Raw genomic sequence first — 18,078 nt, 5'->3', positions numbered from 1 at the left:
CTGTTAAAGGGATAGTACAGTATTGGTAGAGATGTGAACTGGGCTTTGAACTTTTTGCGAGATACCAAGAAAACACTTATGATGTAGTACAGAACATACCATTTTAAGAGGAATTCAAAGTTTATTTGATGAAAATCGGGTTTGGAATGACTGAAACATCCAAAAACAAAGTAAAACAAAGCGATCGTAATAAAGTGTGGGTCCCACACTTTATTAGAATCGCTCTTTTTTGATATCTCAGCCATTTCAAAACCAATTTTCATCAAATAAAGGTTGAATTCCTCATAGAATTACACGCTCTTTCATATTTCATAAGAGGTTTCTCATTATCTCACCAAAAAAAAAAAAAATGTTAAAAATCTGAAATTAGGTCTCAACCAAAACTGTGTGATCCCTTTAAAGGCGCACATGAAGTCATAGGCTACCTACCCTAAGACATAATTTTCTCCTGTTCTGCTTGTTCTTCAGTGGCGCTGCCGAATAATGCTTCCCAGTTATCAAAATTTGATCTACAGTATGTACATGGTCAGACATGCTACCAGAGTCTATGATATTGTGAAGAAAGTTTATGAACGGGAATAAACGCTAAGTTCCCGTTTTACAGAATGCATTTGAATGTCGCTTGAAATTCGTGTAAATTTCATCCCGAAAAAAAAAAGAAGAAGAAAGCCATCAGCTCCAATATGCGAACATTTTCATTCCGCGAATGTCTGATTTTACCATGGAACTACTGTTTAGTAGCTCCATGGTTTTACAACACATGTAATCCGATCTCCCAGACGAGCGAACAATTGAGACGGTTGACTTTTTGCACACCCCGGAAATTTGTGCTCCCTTCTCCTTTTTTTTTTTCAATTCCCCCTTTTCTTCTTTAGCTCGTAGACGTTCGTGAGAGGCACCGACGTGATCTCTGCACACGACCAGCTATTTTTTCTTTTCTTCTCTTTTAAAATTCCAGTCTCCCTCACGTTTGGAGGGGATTAGCGAAAAGCATTGAAAAGCAGCGCAATTTAATCACTGCCAACACTCTCGCCGAGAAGAAAAAAAAAAGAGAGAGTTTGAAAACAGACTTGTTCCTGCTCACCTCTCCTTAGTTTATTGCCTCATATTCATGATAGCTGAGCTACGACGGATTAAGCCACACAATCAGATTTTCCCCTCGCCTTTGTGTCCATTTACGGCCACTACGCGGAACCGTGGCCCATTTAGAAATTCGGACGCACTACTGTTCGGTTGGAAATAACGCGATCAACACAAGAGGTTGACGAAAAGGACACAGAATTGTGGCGCTGCATTTTTTTTAAATATCATTCCAAGATGATGACTTAACTTTGCACAGAAATCAACTGTGGTATAGTAACTTAGCTAGAGGGTAACAGTACCCCTCAAATACTTACATAGCATGTTACACATAGACGGACATACTATTTGCTTTTAACTATAGTGTTCTGAAAGTTGTGTTCGTTTGTTTGTGTGTTCGTTTGCTTGCTTTTTTCCAGGTAAATTGTATCGATGCCGAGATTCCCAACTGTGCCTCAACATGTCTTCCCTAGCTTACACGTTAATATAATACTGTATTAGCTCTTGTGCACATGTAGGCCTATACAAAAACAGGGTGTTGATAATCACGTACATTTGGGCACACAGCCAACTATCCTTTTGCAGATTCTATTGAAAACGATGTGAAAGTCCAGAAGGGTGTATCACAAAGAATTGAATCGATGTTAAAAGTTAGATCAACTTAAAATCATGGTATGCCGTTGGTTTGCCCTGTTCAGTTTCATTTAATGTTTTCAGAATTCACTTCAAATTGTTATCAGAATAAAGACCTACAGAATAATTCCCTATCACTTCGTTTATTTTGCATATCAATGGCTGTATGTAATAACCTCCAAAAATGTCAATTGGAAGTTAGGCTTTCGTTAAAGACACACACGGTATTCCATGATTTTAAGTTGTCCTTAAGTTTTAAGATCGACTTCAATTCTTTGTGAAACATTCCCTGGCGTTGCATTAAGTTGACAGTGAAAAGAGAACAAGGTGATAAAGAAGAGTAAGGAATACTGGAAACATGACTATAGATACCATATTTTTTTTTTTCATGCATGCTACCTTTACTTTTACAATAAAGGAACAATGATGGATATGATAATAAGAATAAAAATATTATGATCATAACTATCATCAATCTTACTTGTATAATTACTTTTCATCTTCTGAGCAATAACAATAATTATCAATGCTAAGAAATATAGATGGTGCTATTAATAATGACAAGGCGACCTTTAATTCTCCAGATGACAATTATCCGAATCTCTTTTACCATCACTATCATCACCATGCGCTAATTACAAATATGATTCATATTTAGACTGCAAATATTGAAAGCGTATGATGTATACTGCATGTATTCCTTAATGCAAGTGTAGTATGCGGAAAGATGAAAGAAAACAACAACGGGTGAAAACCAAACATCTGTCGGTCACCTTCTTGAACTTGCATTATTCATCACAAGTCCCAGATATTATTCTTTGAGCTATGTAGTCTGACAGGATAAGGACCTGTGTTGAGTCTAAGAAACAGGAATATTCCATGTATTTCATCTCGGCATTATACGAGATCTAGAGAGTGAGACGTTAACACGCCTATAAATACCGCATTCAAAGGAAGAGGAAGAAAAAAAATAACGTAATTCTTCATCGAAAATAAACGCTATAAGTTTCGTGGAAAATGGGAATGCTGGAATTCTCTGCTCCTTTTTTTTTTTTCTGATAGCTGTACATGCATTACAGTCTCAATGTTCTTACCACAGATCCATGGATTTACACACTAAACCCATCTCGGATATCTATAAGCCTTTTCGTAAACCTAGCATAAAGTGGGTCGTTCAACAAAACGTCTGTCAAATCTTGAAAGGTAAGTATATAGGGCAACATGAATACACAGCCAGCAGGGGAAGAGGAAGATGGTATGCGAAACAGGAGAAATGCCAACATTAAAGGACAAGTTCACCTTCATAGACATGTGGGTTGAGTGAATGCAGCAATATTAGTAGAGCACATCATTGAGAGTTTGAGGAAAATCGGACAATCCGTTCAAAGGTTATGAATTTTTGAAGTTTCTGCTCCCTCAAGGCTGGATGAGAAGACTACTATAGCTTGTGATGTCACATGAGTACAACGATATGAAGAAAGAATAAAGAAAATTCAACATATTTTCACTTTTCTTGCATAACAAAAGAACACTTGACTTCTCTCTTTCAGAAGGCAGGGGGGATAATATTACCCTTAACATATGTCAGTAACAAGTCGAAGAAATGTGCAGTTTATTCAAAAAGTAAAGTTTTGTGAAATTCTCTTTTTATTTTCTTTATATGGTTGTACGCATATGACATCATACACTGTAGTAGTCTTCTCATCCAGCAGTGACTACTCAGATACTTAAAAAATTCATAACTTTTGAACGGATTGTCCGATTTTCCCCAAACTTTCACTGATGTGTTCTACTAATATTGCTGCATTCACTCAATCCACATGTATATAGAGGTGGACTTGTCCTTTAAAATGTCGTTCTCGCTCACAAACTGCAACCCCCCCCCCCCACCCCCCACGAAATTATGTCCTTAAATAATTATTTTCTTACTCGGAATTCAGCTGGCGTTCTGACACCGACAGACATGTTATTTTTCTCGTACATTAGATACCTTCCATTCTTTCCATCTTTCATTCTATCTTTCTTTCTTCATCATTGATGTCTGTCTGTCTTCTAAACAATTGTATGTCACTTTCTCAGTTCTTTCCCTTCCTCTTCATTTGACACGGACTTCACGCAGAACGTATAAGCTCTCACTCTGTATTCTACAATTCACTATTTCTTACTCTATTCAGTCGTCAAATATAAAGAAATATCCAAAATGCTACACCACAATGTAACTGCCATGAATGTAAAGATACATTTTCTTTGTTACTTCCCTGTCTTCGTCGAACAGATGAGGGCAATACGCTCTTAAATGGTCAAGTTTTCATTTCCGAGTAATATCATTATCGGACCTATATGAAGTTAAGAACCCTGTGTGGAATTCTGAAGAGTCCACTGTTTTCCACAAAAGTCAGAGATATTACTCGAAACCGCATGCTCAAACTGAACTCCCACTCAGCTGTGCACATACCATCACTATATTATTTCTTAACATGATATTAACATGATACCTAGGATGCTTTCTTCGCAAATTTTTGCGGTTTTGTAAAGCCAGAGGTGGCAGTTGCTAAATTATCGACATAAAATAGGCCCATAATCACATACATTACACTTTTAAGAATTATGTTGTGCTCAAACCAATGTGAAATATGTGAGGTGATCATATATACCATCGCCTCCGAGCTGTATTAGGTAATCAGTGAAAACGTGTAAAACATTAAAATCCTGCGATTTTCTCAATTTATGACTCATTTTGCTGAAACTTTCCAACGTTCTGATCGTCAAATTTTTACTATATCTATTGTTCTCAATCTCAGTCTTAATCTCTCTCTAACACCAACTTGAACATCGTGTAGTATTGCACTTTAAGTGTTTGAATAACAAATACGCAAAAAGTAAGTAATCTGAAGGGGGTCGTAAGCTGACATTCTAGTAACTTTAACAGCTGCAGCGAGTCGTCAAGGAATAAGTTCTTTCCAAACCTCAAAAACAGTATACGATATGAAGGGGTCTCTACCCAGTGAATTTTACAACATAGAAATATAAATGATAACATCCTTATAAGTCCAAACGTCCTTCGGGAATATCAATCAGTTGTCAAGGTTTGACAGAGTTTGAAAGGAAAGGGAAAATGAAACAAACAAACAAAACAGACAGATTTTAGATCTAAAAAGTCATATACGCTGATCACGTCTTCTGTTGTCTGTCACCGGTTTGGCAGTATAGCAACGAACGCAACTCGCTGATCGCGGCTCTGACGTTTTATGGGCGACGTCGATCGACGGCATGACGCCCCCCCCCCCCCCCCCCCCCCCGATCTCCCTGTTCGAGTGTGAGGAGAGATATTTGGGATTTACTCGACGAGTCAATTCAGGGGGATTCAAAGTCAGGAATATGAGCCAAACAACTGACACAAGCCGACGGAGACTAATCCCCACGACTAAGGCCCTCGGTTCGAAAATCGTGCAAAGAGCGAGATTATGAAAAGCAAAAACACTCCCATCCCCTGGGGAAAACAAAAAAGGCCACAAAAATAACATGCACTCTTTTGAGAGAAATCTGTTTGTACCGGCTTTTGATAGTGTGTTGACGGATGAGTTCTTTATACAGTGTATAGGATTCGGAGAGACGGCCCAAAGAACATGATTTCACGAATACTTTGTTGAGACTTTCCCATGAAAATTTAATACCAATAGTGATTATGATTTGGAAAGAAGACGTTTAACATTTTCTTTCTCCTATTTTCTTTGCTACTTGGACGACTACAATGCTTACACTGTTAAAGGTCAACCAAAACATTTGCCTTTGTGGATAACTTCTGTCATCTAGGCCTATGTCTTCAAAGGGGTTTTGTCCCCAATCAAATTTTGACTATTATTATGAAAACTGTTTTTTTTTTCTAATTTCCCTCCAACATTTCAGCAGTGAATACAAAGTCAGCTCTCAAACAAAGACGACGACAACATCTAAAGTCGACATCATTTCTCACAATATTAGTAGCAAGTAACTTCATACGCAACAATGAACGAAACAGACAAATGTAGAGATCAGACTCTTTGCCACGTATCATTATGGTAATTATCATGACAATATCTATCGGTTTGCGGTGTGATGACACATACGAGGGTGGGGGAGGGGACCAGAAGAAGGAAACAAATAATTAGACAATTTAAACACATGACGTTACGATTACAGGAAAACAGAGGTAAATATTTCCTAACTATAGTTTGAAGGGATACATCTATTGCAAATCCCATCAGGCGAACTTTCAAAAATCCGATTTTGCACGAACACGAATTAGTCTTCAAGAAGTAACGGATGGGCAGTCTATGAATTTGCTGGAATGAATCGCGCACCTGGGGAAGTTTCAAAGACTGAAACCTGCCGGATCAAGAAAAGGAATCCTTGCAATATAGTCTTTACTTTTGATTGGGTTTTGCCTTTAGCCTTTTCTATAGGCCTACATATTTATATTTCTATTTACTTCGGAGAAATAGGTAAAAAAAATAAGTAGAAAAGCAAACTAAAAATATTTTCCTTCAAAGTATATAATTTCTTCTGGTTTACAATCTGTACGTCTAACAACTCTAAACTTGGTAATGCGGGTCTGTTTCTTGAGACTATGACGGGGGAAGCCCCGACGGAATACGTATGACGTGCTGGTTACCCGCGTGTCACCTTTGACCTGTTGGCGAGGTCAGTTACTCTACGCATCTTGTGTGTGGAGAAACGTTTACCTGGAAGAGATATCCTTCAGGTAGACCCTATGGGTCAAAGATATCGAACGGAAAGGCTTCAGCCTTCCTCCTCTTTTTACCTGAACTATACGCATCGTCAAAAGAATGAGCTCAGACACTTATGAGACCCTTTAGAAAGCGACGTACAAGCGAGGAATATAATTTTGCCGTATTTTTTTTTTTTTTTAAATCAAGACAACATTCTAATTGCAGGTTAGATCAGTGTGACATATATTCAAATTGTAAACAAGGGACCCGGGGGTCTCGCGCTCACCTGAGTATCGCAAGTTCACCTTTCATGCATTAATTTTTTTTGCAGACTCTTACCCGTGAAAAATAGACTTCGCGGCTAGGTGAGCTAAAAAGGGCACAGGAGTTTGATTCATCTTTTATTGTTTGTTTGTTCATTTTCCATCTGCGAAGATGGCTGGATATCCCATATTCAGCTACATTAAGCTGGTCTTCCATGGGGTCCAGTTGGATGTGAGGTGGGACCACTTCACCGGGTTAAACACCCTGCTCTTTTGCGATGAATGAATGAAGCGGGATCTTTTACGTGCATGAGTTGCCAGTACTCTCTCATACACGGGACCTCCATTTTATGTCCTATCCTTTAACTATGAAACTAAAGGAATAACCAATGATAAATTTGATGACCATACATGTATTCGTGCTTTATCTCTATCTTCTAACAGCTGTCTCGAGAGTACTTGGTATTACCAAAGAGGTACCAGCCCATTCCGTTTCCTATACAATATATCTGCATTCTTGGTTTGTAAACACATACATCATTGAACTATCATGATGACTCAGCAATTCTCTACCTACCTTTAGCAAAGAAATCATCAATCTTAAGTTGTCTGCGTTTTATTGATAACATCATACAACAAAAAGAGGAAATTGTATTAAGGATTTTACATAGTCAGCGGGAGATTTGTGAGGACATGTCATCACCTCATCTACGTTACATATTGTTGTCACTGTTTCTTGAAGATTTTCAACTCCCATTAAACTGCTATGTCCGATTTTTGGTGAAGCTTCCATCATACTGTTCGTCCAATTTCACTTTCTCTATTGAAGTGAACTTCAACATACATAATGTGGAATTGCAGTTTAATATCACAGGGTGTGGAGTGGAGACAGGAAGGGCGGACGACAAGTGTATGTTCTGAGATTCTGATGATTTTCTTGGCGATGCAAGTAAAGGAAAAACGGTTATTTATGGTAGAGGGGATGGTTCGTTGGCTGGTCACAAGTCCGGCGGCAGCCATTTGGGTGCGGGTTCTACGGATTTGACAAGGGTGAACGGCATCGTTTAAAATTCTAAGCCGAATAATGATCCGGAAAAGTCGATTATTTGGACATTCACTCTCGTTTAATTGTCCTCGTAGATTGGAGGCAAAACAAGAAGACCAGCTGAAACCGCCCCGTATCAATCTAGCCGTCTCAGTGGAAATGGCGTGACTTCGCTTTTGCACGAACTGACGCGCTCCACAAAAGTGTGAAGACGAGGAACACTCATTTCCAGTCATTAGAACTGCTCTTTACGCATCACCTTTGAATTATCTTCGTTTTAGCACCAGGGAGGTCATTCCTATCACCAGGCAACAAGAGGAGAACACCATCTCATCTGGCTAGATGGCAAGATTCGTCGATGCTGTTTTTGATTCGCATGTCTAAAGATAGTCGGGATGTGTGTGCGTGTGTGAGGGGGGGGGGGTGGGGCTGGGATGATTACGCAATTCCTTTCTTTGGAAGTGTTATAGTAAGCAGCGTTGCCAAAAGAAATGTCCCCTATGCAATTCAATCAAAACGCTGTTTGTTGTTGTTGTTGTTGTTGTTGTTGTTGTCGTCGTCGCCACGGATGCCCCTGCTGTTGAGTTTGTTGTTCGTTGTTGTCGTTCTGCCATTTTGTTCTTTTGTCATTGCCGCTGATTTTACTGGATTAAGCCAGAGAAGTTATGCTAGTACCAATTTGACTCTGAATCAAGCCTTTACTATACCTTGTGCAAAGCTGATTATCCTAGTGTTACTGCAGTTAGCTGGAGGCTAGCAGTACAATTTGTTAGCAATACGTTTTATCAGGTATAGGTGGAGATGTCCTGTTTCGAACGGTATGCCTTGAAAATAATCAAATATTGTAGGACGGGGGACGGGGAGAGGGAGCTGGAAGGGAGGTTAGGGGCTACTACAAGCAAAGGTTACTATCTATTCACACCACATTGTGAAATAGAGATTATTCTTCTTCTTTTTTGAGGTGAAGTATAGGTTTTACTGATAGTAACCACTGTTTCAATACCGCCCAGTCGTCACACTCAACTTGATATTTCAAAAAGACAGGAAAAATATCATTAATATAATTACGTTCATGTTGTCTTTCGAAATCGTTTGTCACATAATCTATCTCAAGATAAAGTGACGAACAACGATCATCGGTTAAGGATGTCAGTCAACATTTACACGAGATATGATATCACAAAGGAGATAACTTAGTCACACATCGAACTGCGATACCATCCATGTTCAGGTGAGAACAATCTGCCTCACCTTTTACCCGAATACACAAAATGTAACAATTTAAAGACAAACTCCGCGAACTCTACTTCAAAGTTTGACTTTGATAAGGAGAGTAAAACAAAACAAACATGGCCGTGGAAGTGTCATTAAAGGCATATTTTACAATTTGCAGATGAAACACAAACCTAGCATTAGTGCTTTAAAATAGTTCTAAAATGTGAGTTACGGATAGAAACAAACAACCACTGTAAAAATTTGAATCCGTATAATCGATGTTAAGTATTGTTAAATACACAAAATTGTGAACAATAGTTATAATAAGAATGTTTCCAGACTAAACCGTCTACAGTTATGGTTTATTGTTATCTCCGAACTATATTTTAGGCTTTATTGCGAAAATCTTATATGGTAAGATGTTTTGTGATACAACAGAGTTACACATATGAATCAAATGTGATATCTTGAACAATTCTAAATCACTACTCCCAAAGGTAAGCAGGACCTTTAAAGTCTCGGAAAAAATGTCGTTTGGTTTCAGCTTCACGCGTTTTCAGACTTTTACATAATTGGACACCTATGTATTGGTATAGTATACTGCGTACAGAGTTTCAGAAATTATAGTAATTGGCATAAGGAATAAGAAAGTTTTCAAAATTTATAACAAATCACAATGACGAGGATGATGACATCTCACCTCTCAGCCTCACCATAAGTATTGCATGAGATGGAGGCTCAAAGAAGTAGTCGATAACAGAAGAAAACATTGCATAAGTTCTACAGGTGACCTTCAATTTGTAGTTTAGCAAGCGGTATTGTAATGGAATTACATTGCTAAATTTCTGAAATATGTAAGCCCCCACTCATGTGAAGAATTCCACAAATTCAATTAGTTCATTTCATAAAAATTACAAATTCCATCAACTTGATACTGACATAATGTTAACGGTAATAATTATTCCCCCTTTGTTTTCTGAAAACGGTTAGTCAAGTGCTCTTTTATTATGCTAGTGAAACCATGTTGAATTTTCTTTATTTTCTTTATATGGTTGTCCACCCATGATGTCATAAACTCAAGTAGTCTCCTTGTCCAGTGGTTCCAACACCAAAACTTTAAAAATTTATAACTTTTGCATGATTGCCCGATTTTCCTCAAACTTTCATTAATTTGTTCTACTAATGTTGCTGCTTTCACTCAATCCACATTTCTTTTTAGGTTTTGGTTTCCTTTAATAGATGACGTAAAAATGTGATGACCACGGAGGCCATACGCATTCGAAATCATACAAAATGCACACACATCAAAACATCCTTAGTAATGACGACTTTGTACTCATTGTAGTGATAAAAGCGGTATATGGATGATGCATAAATCGACGCAAATCTTGATTAAATGTAAACTGTCAGATATTGTAAGCAGAGGACGGATGGGATGGTTTCAGCAAGAAGATCATCATTTGGAAGATGTCATTTTGAACAGAAAAATGCGAAGTAATAATTAGGCCTACAAAAACTGCATAGATAAAACATATTCGTTCTCATAAAGATGCACATAAACACAACTTCACAGCAAATAGGACAGCCCATGCAGAAACCGAGTGACTTTTTAATTGACTGCTGCTAATTGTATCTAACTGCAAGGCCTTTTTTTTTTCTGTCTGTCTGTCCATCTGTCTGTCTGTCCCTCTCTATCTATCTTCTATCTATCTATCTCTTCTTATTTTGCGGTTTTTTTTATTGTTTTACTTTAAGCACCATTCTGTAAGATCCATAAAGGAAACCTTTCAATGCGCGGCCCACTTCACACCTCAGCTATCTTATCTCGTACATGCCTTTATCTAATCGCCATGGAGATCAACACATCGGATATTTGCACTCCGATTGGAATTCAAAAATTACATCTTGATCAGGCAATTTATCTTCACTATTTTTTTTTTTCGCACGACGGAGATGACAGGTGCGAGAGAACGAAAGAATTTGGTTTTGTTGCTGTATAGGCCTACTTAGTTTCAACGGTCACCAGAAGAGAATAAAAGAAAATGCAAACAAATTTGAAGCACAAAGGGGAACATATGAATATAACAAGGATGGAGAAGAAGTGAAAAGATGAAAATCATATACAATTATCATGCAATAGCTACCACAATATTATACATGTGGTAGCTACAAACATCCCTGTGTCGTGCTGGAACATGTCATTTCGTATCAGCGTAACATGTAAATATTATGCAAATAACCACTAGCTCTACATACTAATATGTTGCAGCTTCAAATATCTCTGTGTCGTGGAACATGCCCACTTTAAGATTCCGCAAAATTAGATTCAAACAAAATTCCATTTTGTTTGATTGTATTGCACAAATCACAGCCAACTTGAACATTGCGTGAAATTGTTTGAAGCTCCTTGCTGATTTTAAACGTATCTCACTGGCTAGCGCGACTGATGCAGAGACTAACGTTATTGGAAAACAAAAATTGTAGGTGGGGACATATCCCATCTTTCATTTCAACATTTGGATTACTCATTACGGGTCAAGGGTCACTGCCAGTGACTACGTGGCCATGTCCTCGACTAGTTGTTGAAACTCCGCACAAAGGGACGGTAACCAATTACACATGTTCTTAACAAAAAACAAGGTTGAACGTACAATGTAGTACACTGAATAACTGCAGTGCAGTATAAATATCCATACTACCACTACCAGAGAGCAAACAGTGCAAATAACACCGTATCGACATAAGCCCATTAAAACCAAGCCTTAGTACCTCCTCGTTAAAAATAGGGAGCTACTAGACAAGCTCCATGTTAAAACTACGGTAAGATCAGAGAGGTGATCACCTCCCTGGTAAGATCAACTGGTACATAACTTACAGTGTGTAGTTGTTCATTGAAACTCTGTTCATTGAACTAATATCCCCCGTCTATAAAGTTCAGGGTTAGTTCATTTCGGCGGACTCTGATTCGTCAGACTACTAGCGATCAATTCGCATTCGTCGAGGTGGTACAATATCATCATCAACATGTAAACATTCTTGGGATGTGCGGCGAAAATGTTTATTCTGCGTCTTGATTGGTACAGTGTCGATGGAACATCTCCCTCGCCTCCTCAGGCTATCCATCGGGCGGACTTCTGACGGAGGACGAATTCCTCCATTTATGCGCCGAGTGTTTCCTTGGCAGCTGAATAAAATATGACAGGGGCCGACACGGTTCCCTGACGGGGTCGGACAGTTCGTGGGAACAGTGACCGGGCGATGACAGAATCATTTTAAAGAGCAAAAACTTCCGTTCCACGTTTTAGTTCACTTTGCTACACATACCACGGCGTTGCTGCCATTATCCGCCTATAACCTCCTTGTCTATCATAATACATCTATACAAAATAAAGGCATTGTTATAAGACCAAAGAGCTACTACCCATAGCCCATAGTTCTTTGATAAGACCAAGTACAGGTGCAGTATTACTTCTTGACGAGGCAATGCATATGTCATTGAACGCGAAGAATCAACGGGAATTCTCGAAGGAACCTTTTCAGTAAAAGTCGTGAAACTTAAAAAAGGGATAGTGATCATACTTCGAATCGGGTCGTCATAAATGACAATGATCCTGGTGGTTATCTAACTTGACTCCCTTGAACAATTTTAATAGTGGGGAGGAAATGTCCCCTTTTATAAATAAGATATGGTGAAAGGACTAAAGTCCAGAGGCACCATAAAATAAGTCAATTAAATGATATGAAACTTTATGAGCGCTTGCTTATTAATCAAAAGGTCGAACCATAATTAATGTGTGGTCAAACATTAGCTGATCTAATGCTAAGTAGATCTAGATGATATACCTTTTCAAATGTCTGTTTCTAATTTGTGGTTTTGAATGCTACAGCTGTACCGAAGCAAAACGTGTCATTTTGTGAGGAAGAGTAGAACGCGAAATAATTTACATCTCAACCTTTTGAGATACTCATTAAACGTGACTTCAAGCAAATCCAGCAGTACGGAAGGAGAACAAGAACTCAACCTGCCTGAACTTTCTTCATCCCTCGACCCCCCCCCCTCCTTTTCTCCCTCACAAACAAACAAACAAACAACACACACAAACACTCTGTTTTCGTGCTTCCTTGGTGGCACGGCACACACAATGCACAGTCGCTGCGTTTGTTTTGGGTTTCATCCTCACCTCCCTGGTTTCATTGACGTTCCTTTACGCGAGAACCTGTTGACCAGTACCACACCAGTAGCAGCGGACCCCGTTTAGATGCCCCACTTTCCTTTCATCTCACTTTCAATGAATAAAAATCAATGAGATGTAAGAAGATCGACTAACAGAAATCCTTACTGTTTCGAAAACATCTTTTCACGTCCTTGTAATTTCACGCAACATAAACTGACCAATACGCAAGCTCAATTTGCACCATTTTTTTTCTCAGCGTAATTGGGCGCAAATTGGCAACAAAAGCAGTCCAGTCTTTCTGTTAGCTCTCGAGCTCTACCGCTGTCCCATTATGATCCGCCTTCTCGAGTAATTATCTCGCATTTTCGCGACTTTCCTTTCTCATCTTATAATCGCCGCTTTATTACCGGCAATTGTGGTCCCGAAGAATTCTCAATGTGTGGCGAGGAATGTTCACTTTCAAAATTTAGAGCACTTTTCTTTTTTTCCACTCCCCCTCTCACCCTCTCGACCCTAAGGCGTTCATCACATGTGTTTCCTCCGCATGAATAACTAGTTAATGAATTGTCTATTGTGATCCATGCTTACTCCCGCCATTGTGGCAAATCCCTAAACATTTTTACTGTGCCCGGAAATCTGCTGGAGGTTACAGTGGATTGTAGGGATAGTTTGACAGACCTCACACCATCAAACCTTCGGGAGAAAGAGAAAAAAAACGCTCTGTGAATGGAACGAATGTTCCTGTGTAAACATCCTTGGTTGGTGTGACATTTTGGTGTTTATCATCATAATGTTTGCTTAATTGAATTCGTTACTATTACTATTGGCGCGTTGGGGTGGGGGGGGGGGCGGAGGTAAGAAAGATAATGTGAGATGAAAGTGTGAGAAGAAAGGGAGGGGACGGGGGTGGGGGGGGGGCGAAGGGACAGCCGCGAGACGGGAGAGACGCGAAGCGACAAGACCCCAACTCCGTATTTTCAGCGTGTGTCTAGTCACATTTTCTGTAACAATAATTACAAGCCCCATACTTCTACAAGTGCAGCAAATCTCACCAAACGTGGAAATAAAAAGACTACTTATATTCAGCGAAGATTTCGCTATCATTGTATAGTAACTTAGGCCTATGGCACTGGGAGATGTGCACGGTGTTATTCTGTTTCGATTCTATTGGTATTGTAGTATATTGTGCGCTGAACGTGCTGCATTTTGGAAGATGATTACTCTCTTGGTGATGGGCGACGCTCGCCTTTCGCCGAAAAGATTCCATGATTCGCTTTGCTCAATTATCTCATAATTATCGCTCCCTTTGCTTCCTCTCTCCGAGCTGATCCAGCCCGTTGCAAGTGTGTATCCTGTTCATCAACCTTCGACGTTCACCTCCCCCTTTCTCTTTGCTCGCTACTTATGCGTCACTTTCCCCTCAGAACTCCCCTCCCCCACCCCTCTCTCCCTACCTCCGTAGCCCTTTCCTCGCATCGTCGAACTTGGTGATATTTTGGGGACTTCAACATAACTGTGGCAAGGTCACATAAAAGTCATAATGCGGTATATGCGCACGGGCTTCACATCACGGATACAGCAGGCAGTCTTTTACACAGCCGTCAAAATCACGCACAGTTTGTCCTACGCTGTGACTGTACCCGATGACACAGTGATAAGTTGCACAGAGTTTAGGCTCTTCACTTCCGTGCAATACATACACATCGTGTTTACTGCGTAACGATCTTTACACACAGTTAATATTAATACATTTTACATGTATAATCACAGCATATTATGACGTACAAAATTTAGTTCAAATGCATAATGGCAGAAGCAAAAGACGGGTGAACTTGCAAAGGTTCACCAATTCGCAATAGGTCTAATTAGTCATTGTTCATTTATGATGAAGAGCATCAAACACGCGTCAGAAAGATTGCAAGGAGGACCTGTTATCAACTTACCAGACTGTGCGGCGGTGTGGGAAGTCGACGAAACCAAAACAAGAACAATCGACACAAGTAGTAGTTTCCACGTGGGTTGTGCCTCCCGTCGCGAAGCGACCGCTGGGTCACCGCTTGCCCGACGGCTTGGGGCGATCTGACGCATCGTGTCCGCTGGCGCAAGCCTGCTCCCTATAAAGCTCATCATCATAGAAAACGATAGTCACTGGTTGGTTGGCCTCGCCAATAAAGAGATCAGATGTGGGTTACTAGTCCCTGTAAGAATAACTCTTCGGTAGTCGTCGGGAAATTTTGAAACATAACTAAAGGCTGATCAAATGCCCCTCACTTTCACAAGCACGCCATATATATATATATATATACTGTATATTCCTCCACGTCTTCGTCAATTGAAACAACGTTATACACCAGCGACCTGCGTTTCACGTTATACAAAACTGTCCTCGCGGCTTGCTCATGGGATTTCTGTGACTAAATCAGTTTCTGTTTACATATATTCCGGTTGAAATGCTCACGTTGCAAGTCGTCCTTGTGTAATCCCTGCCAACATGTTTTCGAAAACTGCGGTGAGAAATACTGAACAGAACTTGGAAGACCACATACACAGATATAAGGTATATTATGTTGCAAATAGAAGAAGAGTATAAAAAAAAGAAAATAAAACTGAAAATTTGCTTTAGTTTGGGCATAAACTAGATGAAAATTGTAAAGAAGTGCTGGCAATGCAATGTAACCGCTCCGCAGAGAGCCATTGTTTTCAACAATCACATTGACTGAAAGTTGTCGATAGACAAGTTTGAAAGAGACGCCTATTGCAATAATATCCGACTTTTCTCCACTTGTAGAACGCTCTCAGCACATTCGCTCTGCGTCACATCGCAGAAATTCTTCGCGGTCCAACTGAGCTGAGAGATAAAGAAGAAAAAAATAGTCCATGAAAGTGTTCGCGCGAGCTCAGTTATGTTCGCCGCAGACCCACCCTGCCTTTCCCCCAAGCTTCTAACTCTCCCGCCTCGCTGGTTACAGCGGTGTGAGCTGTCGACGGCCCTCGCGCAGTTGGCTCGGGTTTCGCCTATCTGGCAGAGAGATCATTCTGGGTGTACTTGCCGATGACAGGTGAAGAATCACCCACAATGTGTCTGATCTCTAAACCAGGTCCTCACGGCTGCGCTCCGTGCAGTTGGAGGTAATCCTTCGTTTCCCCGGCCTTCCCCTTCGCTCTTCGACGGAGGGCGATAACGCAGAGGAACGATGAGGAACGCGGTTTCTGTTCCTATTACATCTGGTTACAATGGAGAAGCTCGTAGGAAATCCCCCGGCTCCAGGTTCGAACACTGTGGACGGATTATCCCCCTGTCTGGAGAGATTCGCAACCTCTTCAGGTTGCCGGATAAGGTCCCTTCACAGATCCCCGACGGATTTGTGTGAAACTATCTCTTCTGATGCCTGTGTCCCCTATATCTTCAGCCCAGGCAGGGGTGCCGGTGTTAAAAAAAAAGTGCAAGATGGCAAGTTGGCAGAAACCGCAACCACAAGTAGAACGCGTACTAGGCACGACCTAATAGCGTGTAAAAGATTTATAGGAGAGGGAGGTTAGAGAAAGGCGATAGTCTTTAAATTGCCTCGCAAACAGACAGATAATCCCAAAACTTTTCATAAGCTCGGAAGTGCGCTGAAAATGTCTTCATTATCCGTGCAGTTTGTTTTGTCTAGCTGACCAGCCCACTGCGCATCAGTGCCCACCAAAGCGAGAGGGCGACACAGTGGAAAACGAAATCATAGGGGAAAAAGGGGGGGGGGGGGAGAAAAAAAGAGCTTTAAGTACAGGACAGGTGAAACGCTTGGTCCGCTGTGAAATATATTCCTGCAGTTGTCGCCCCTTCTCCCCTGAGCAGCTTTTCTCGAATGAATCGACTTTGCTCACAGCAGCGACTCTTATCTTCTTATTGCAGAGAGGGGATATCTCACTGGATGAGTCATGGGAAGTTCACGGCGTCCATTTGTTTTGTTTTTACGTTTTTCTCAATGTGACCCGTTCTTCTTCTTCTTTTTCAACCATGCAGCCCTACAGCATGCGTGCAGAGAGAGAAATATGAAACACGTCTGAAAAGTTCGTGTCTGAGTTGTGACACAAGACTTCCATCTCCAACGTTGACTTCCTCAGTGACAAAAGCATAGATTTCCAATCAAACCACAGCATGACACAGTCTACAAAGGTTTCATTTGGCATCGGTTTGTGACAGTGATCTGGGAAGTACTCATACTGTCTTAATACAAGTCAGGTCATCTATGTTTAGACTGGCGAACCAGCTGCTCTTTTGGCTCCCTGTCCCATTCAAACTTAAAGGCATTATTTACCATTTGCAGATGAAACAAAAACCCAGCTTTACTGCTTCAAAATAGTTCTAAAATGTGATTTAGGGATAGAAACACACAGTTAACCATCTACAGCACGCTTTATTGCGAAAAAATAGTGATGTCTCCTTATATCTTAGGCTTTATTGCGAAATTTATACATGGTAGAATGTGTTATTGTTATATACAACTGACCTACACATTATGCATCAAAATGTGATAACGCGAACATTTTCAAATCACTGCCCAATGGCAAACAATACCTTTAAATGATCGTTTACTCCAACATGCTTCATTGTTATCATATATTATAGCATGAATTCCCATGAAATAAACCAAACCTTTAGAGACTCATCACTTTCCAGTGGATTGGCAGACTTTCCTTAAACATCATTTTTGTGTTCTCATTATAATTCCGCATTCTAAGAATCCAGCCAGTGTATGTTTTGGGTAATCATGACAATCATTCAGTATTGGGAAGGCTGCCATATTACGCATTACGCTGTTTCAAGTTCATGTTTCAGCTGCAAGGAACAAGTATAGCACGAAAACAATGTTTTCATTTTCTTTTCCTTTTCTTGTTTTTCTTTAACAATAATCGCAAGTCTTGTTGGAATGAGTTATACATTCCAGGAACAATATTGCCACACCGTTCTGTTC

General features: G+C 40.1%; 1 protein-coding gene across 1 annotated transcript in view; it reads right to left on the bottom strand.

Annotated features, from left to right (window-relative positions):
• LOC139727825 (von Willebrand factor D and EGF domain-containing protein-like) overlaps positions 1-15,208 on the bottom strand; it is a gene marked incomplete at its 3' end in the record, with an annotated part of 123,229 nt that extends 108,021 nt beyond the window's left edge. The window contains exon 1 of the mRNA XM_071638798.1: positions 15,064-15,208. Within this exon, the coding sequence (XP_071494899.1) occupies positions 15,064-15,208 (145 nt within the window). The remainder of the gene's footprint in view (positions 1-15,063) is intronic.
• Positions 15,209-18,078: the final 2,870 nt, after the last annotated feature.

The sequence above is a fragment of the Diadema antillarum genome, unplaced genomic scaffold, assembly GCF_040938485.1.
Source record: "Diadema antillarum isolate AM-2024a unplaced genomic scaffold, OU_Dant_1.0 seq00000155_RagTag, whole genome shotgun sequence".
Classification (NCBI taxonomy): domain Eukaryota; kingdom Metazoa; phylum Echinodermata; class Echinoidea; order Diadematoida; family Diadematidae; genus Diadema; species Diadema antillarum.
Note: the sequence above shows the minus strand (reverse complement) of the source record. Positions and strands in the feature narration are given on the sequence as shown.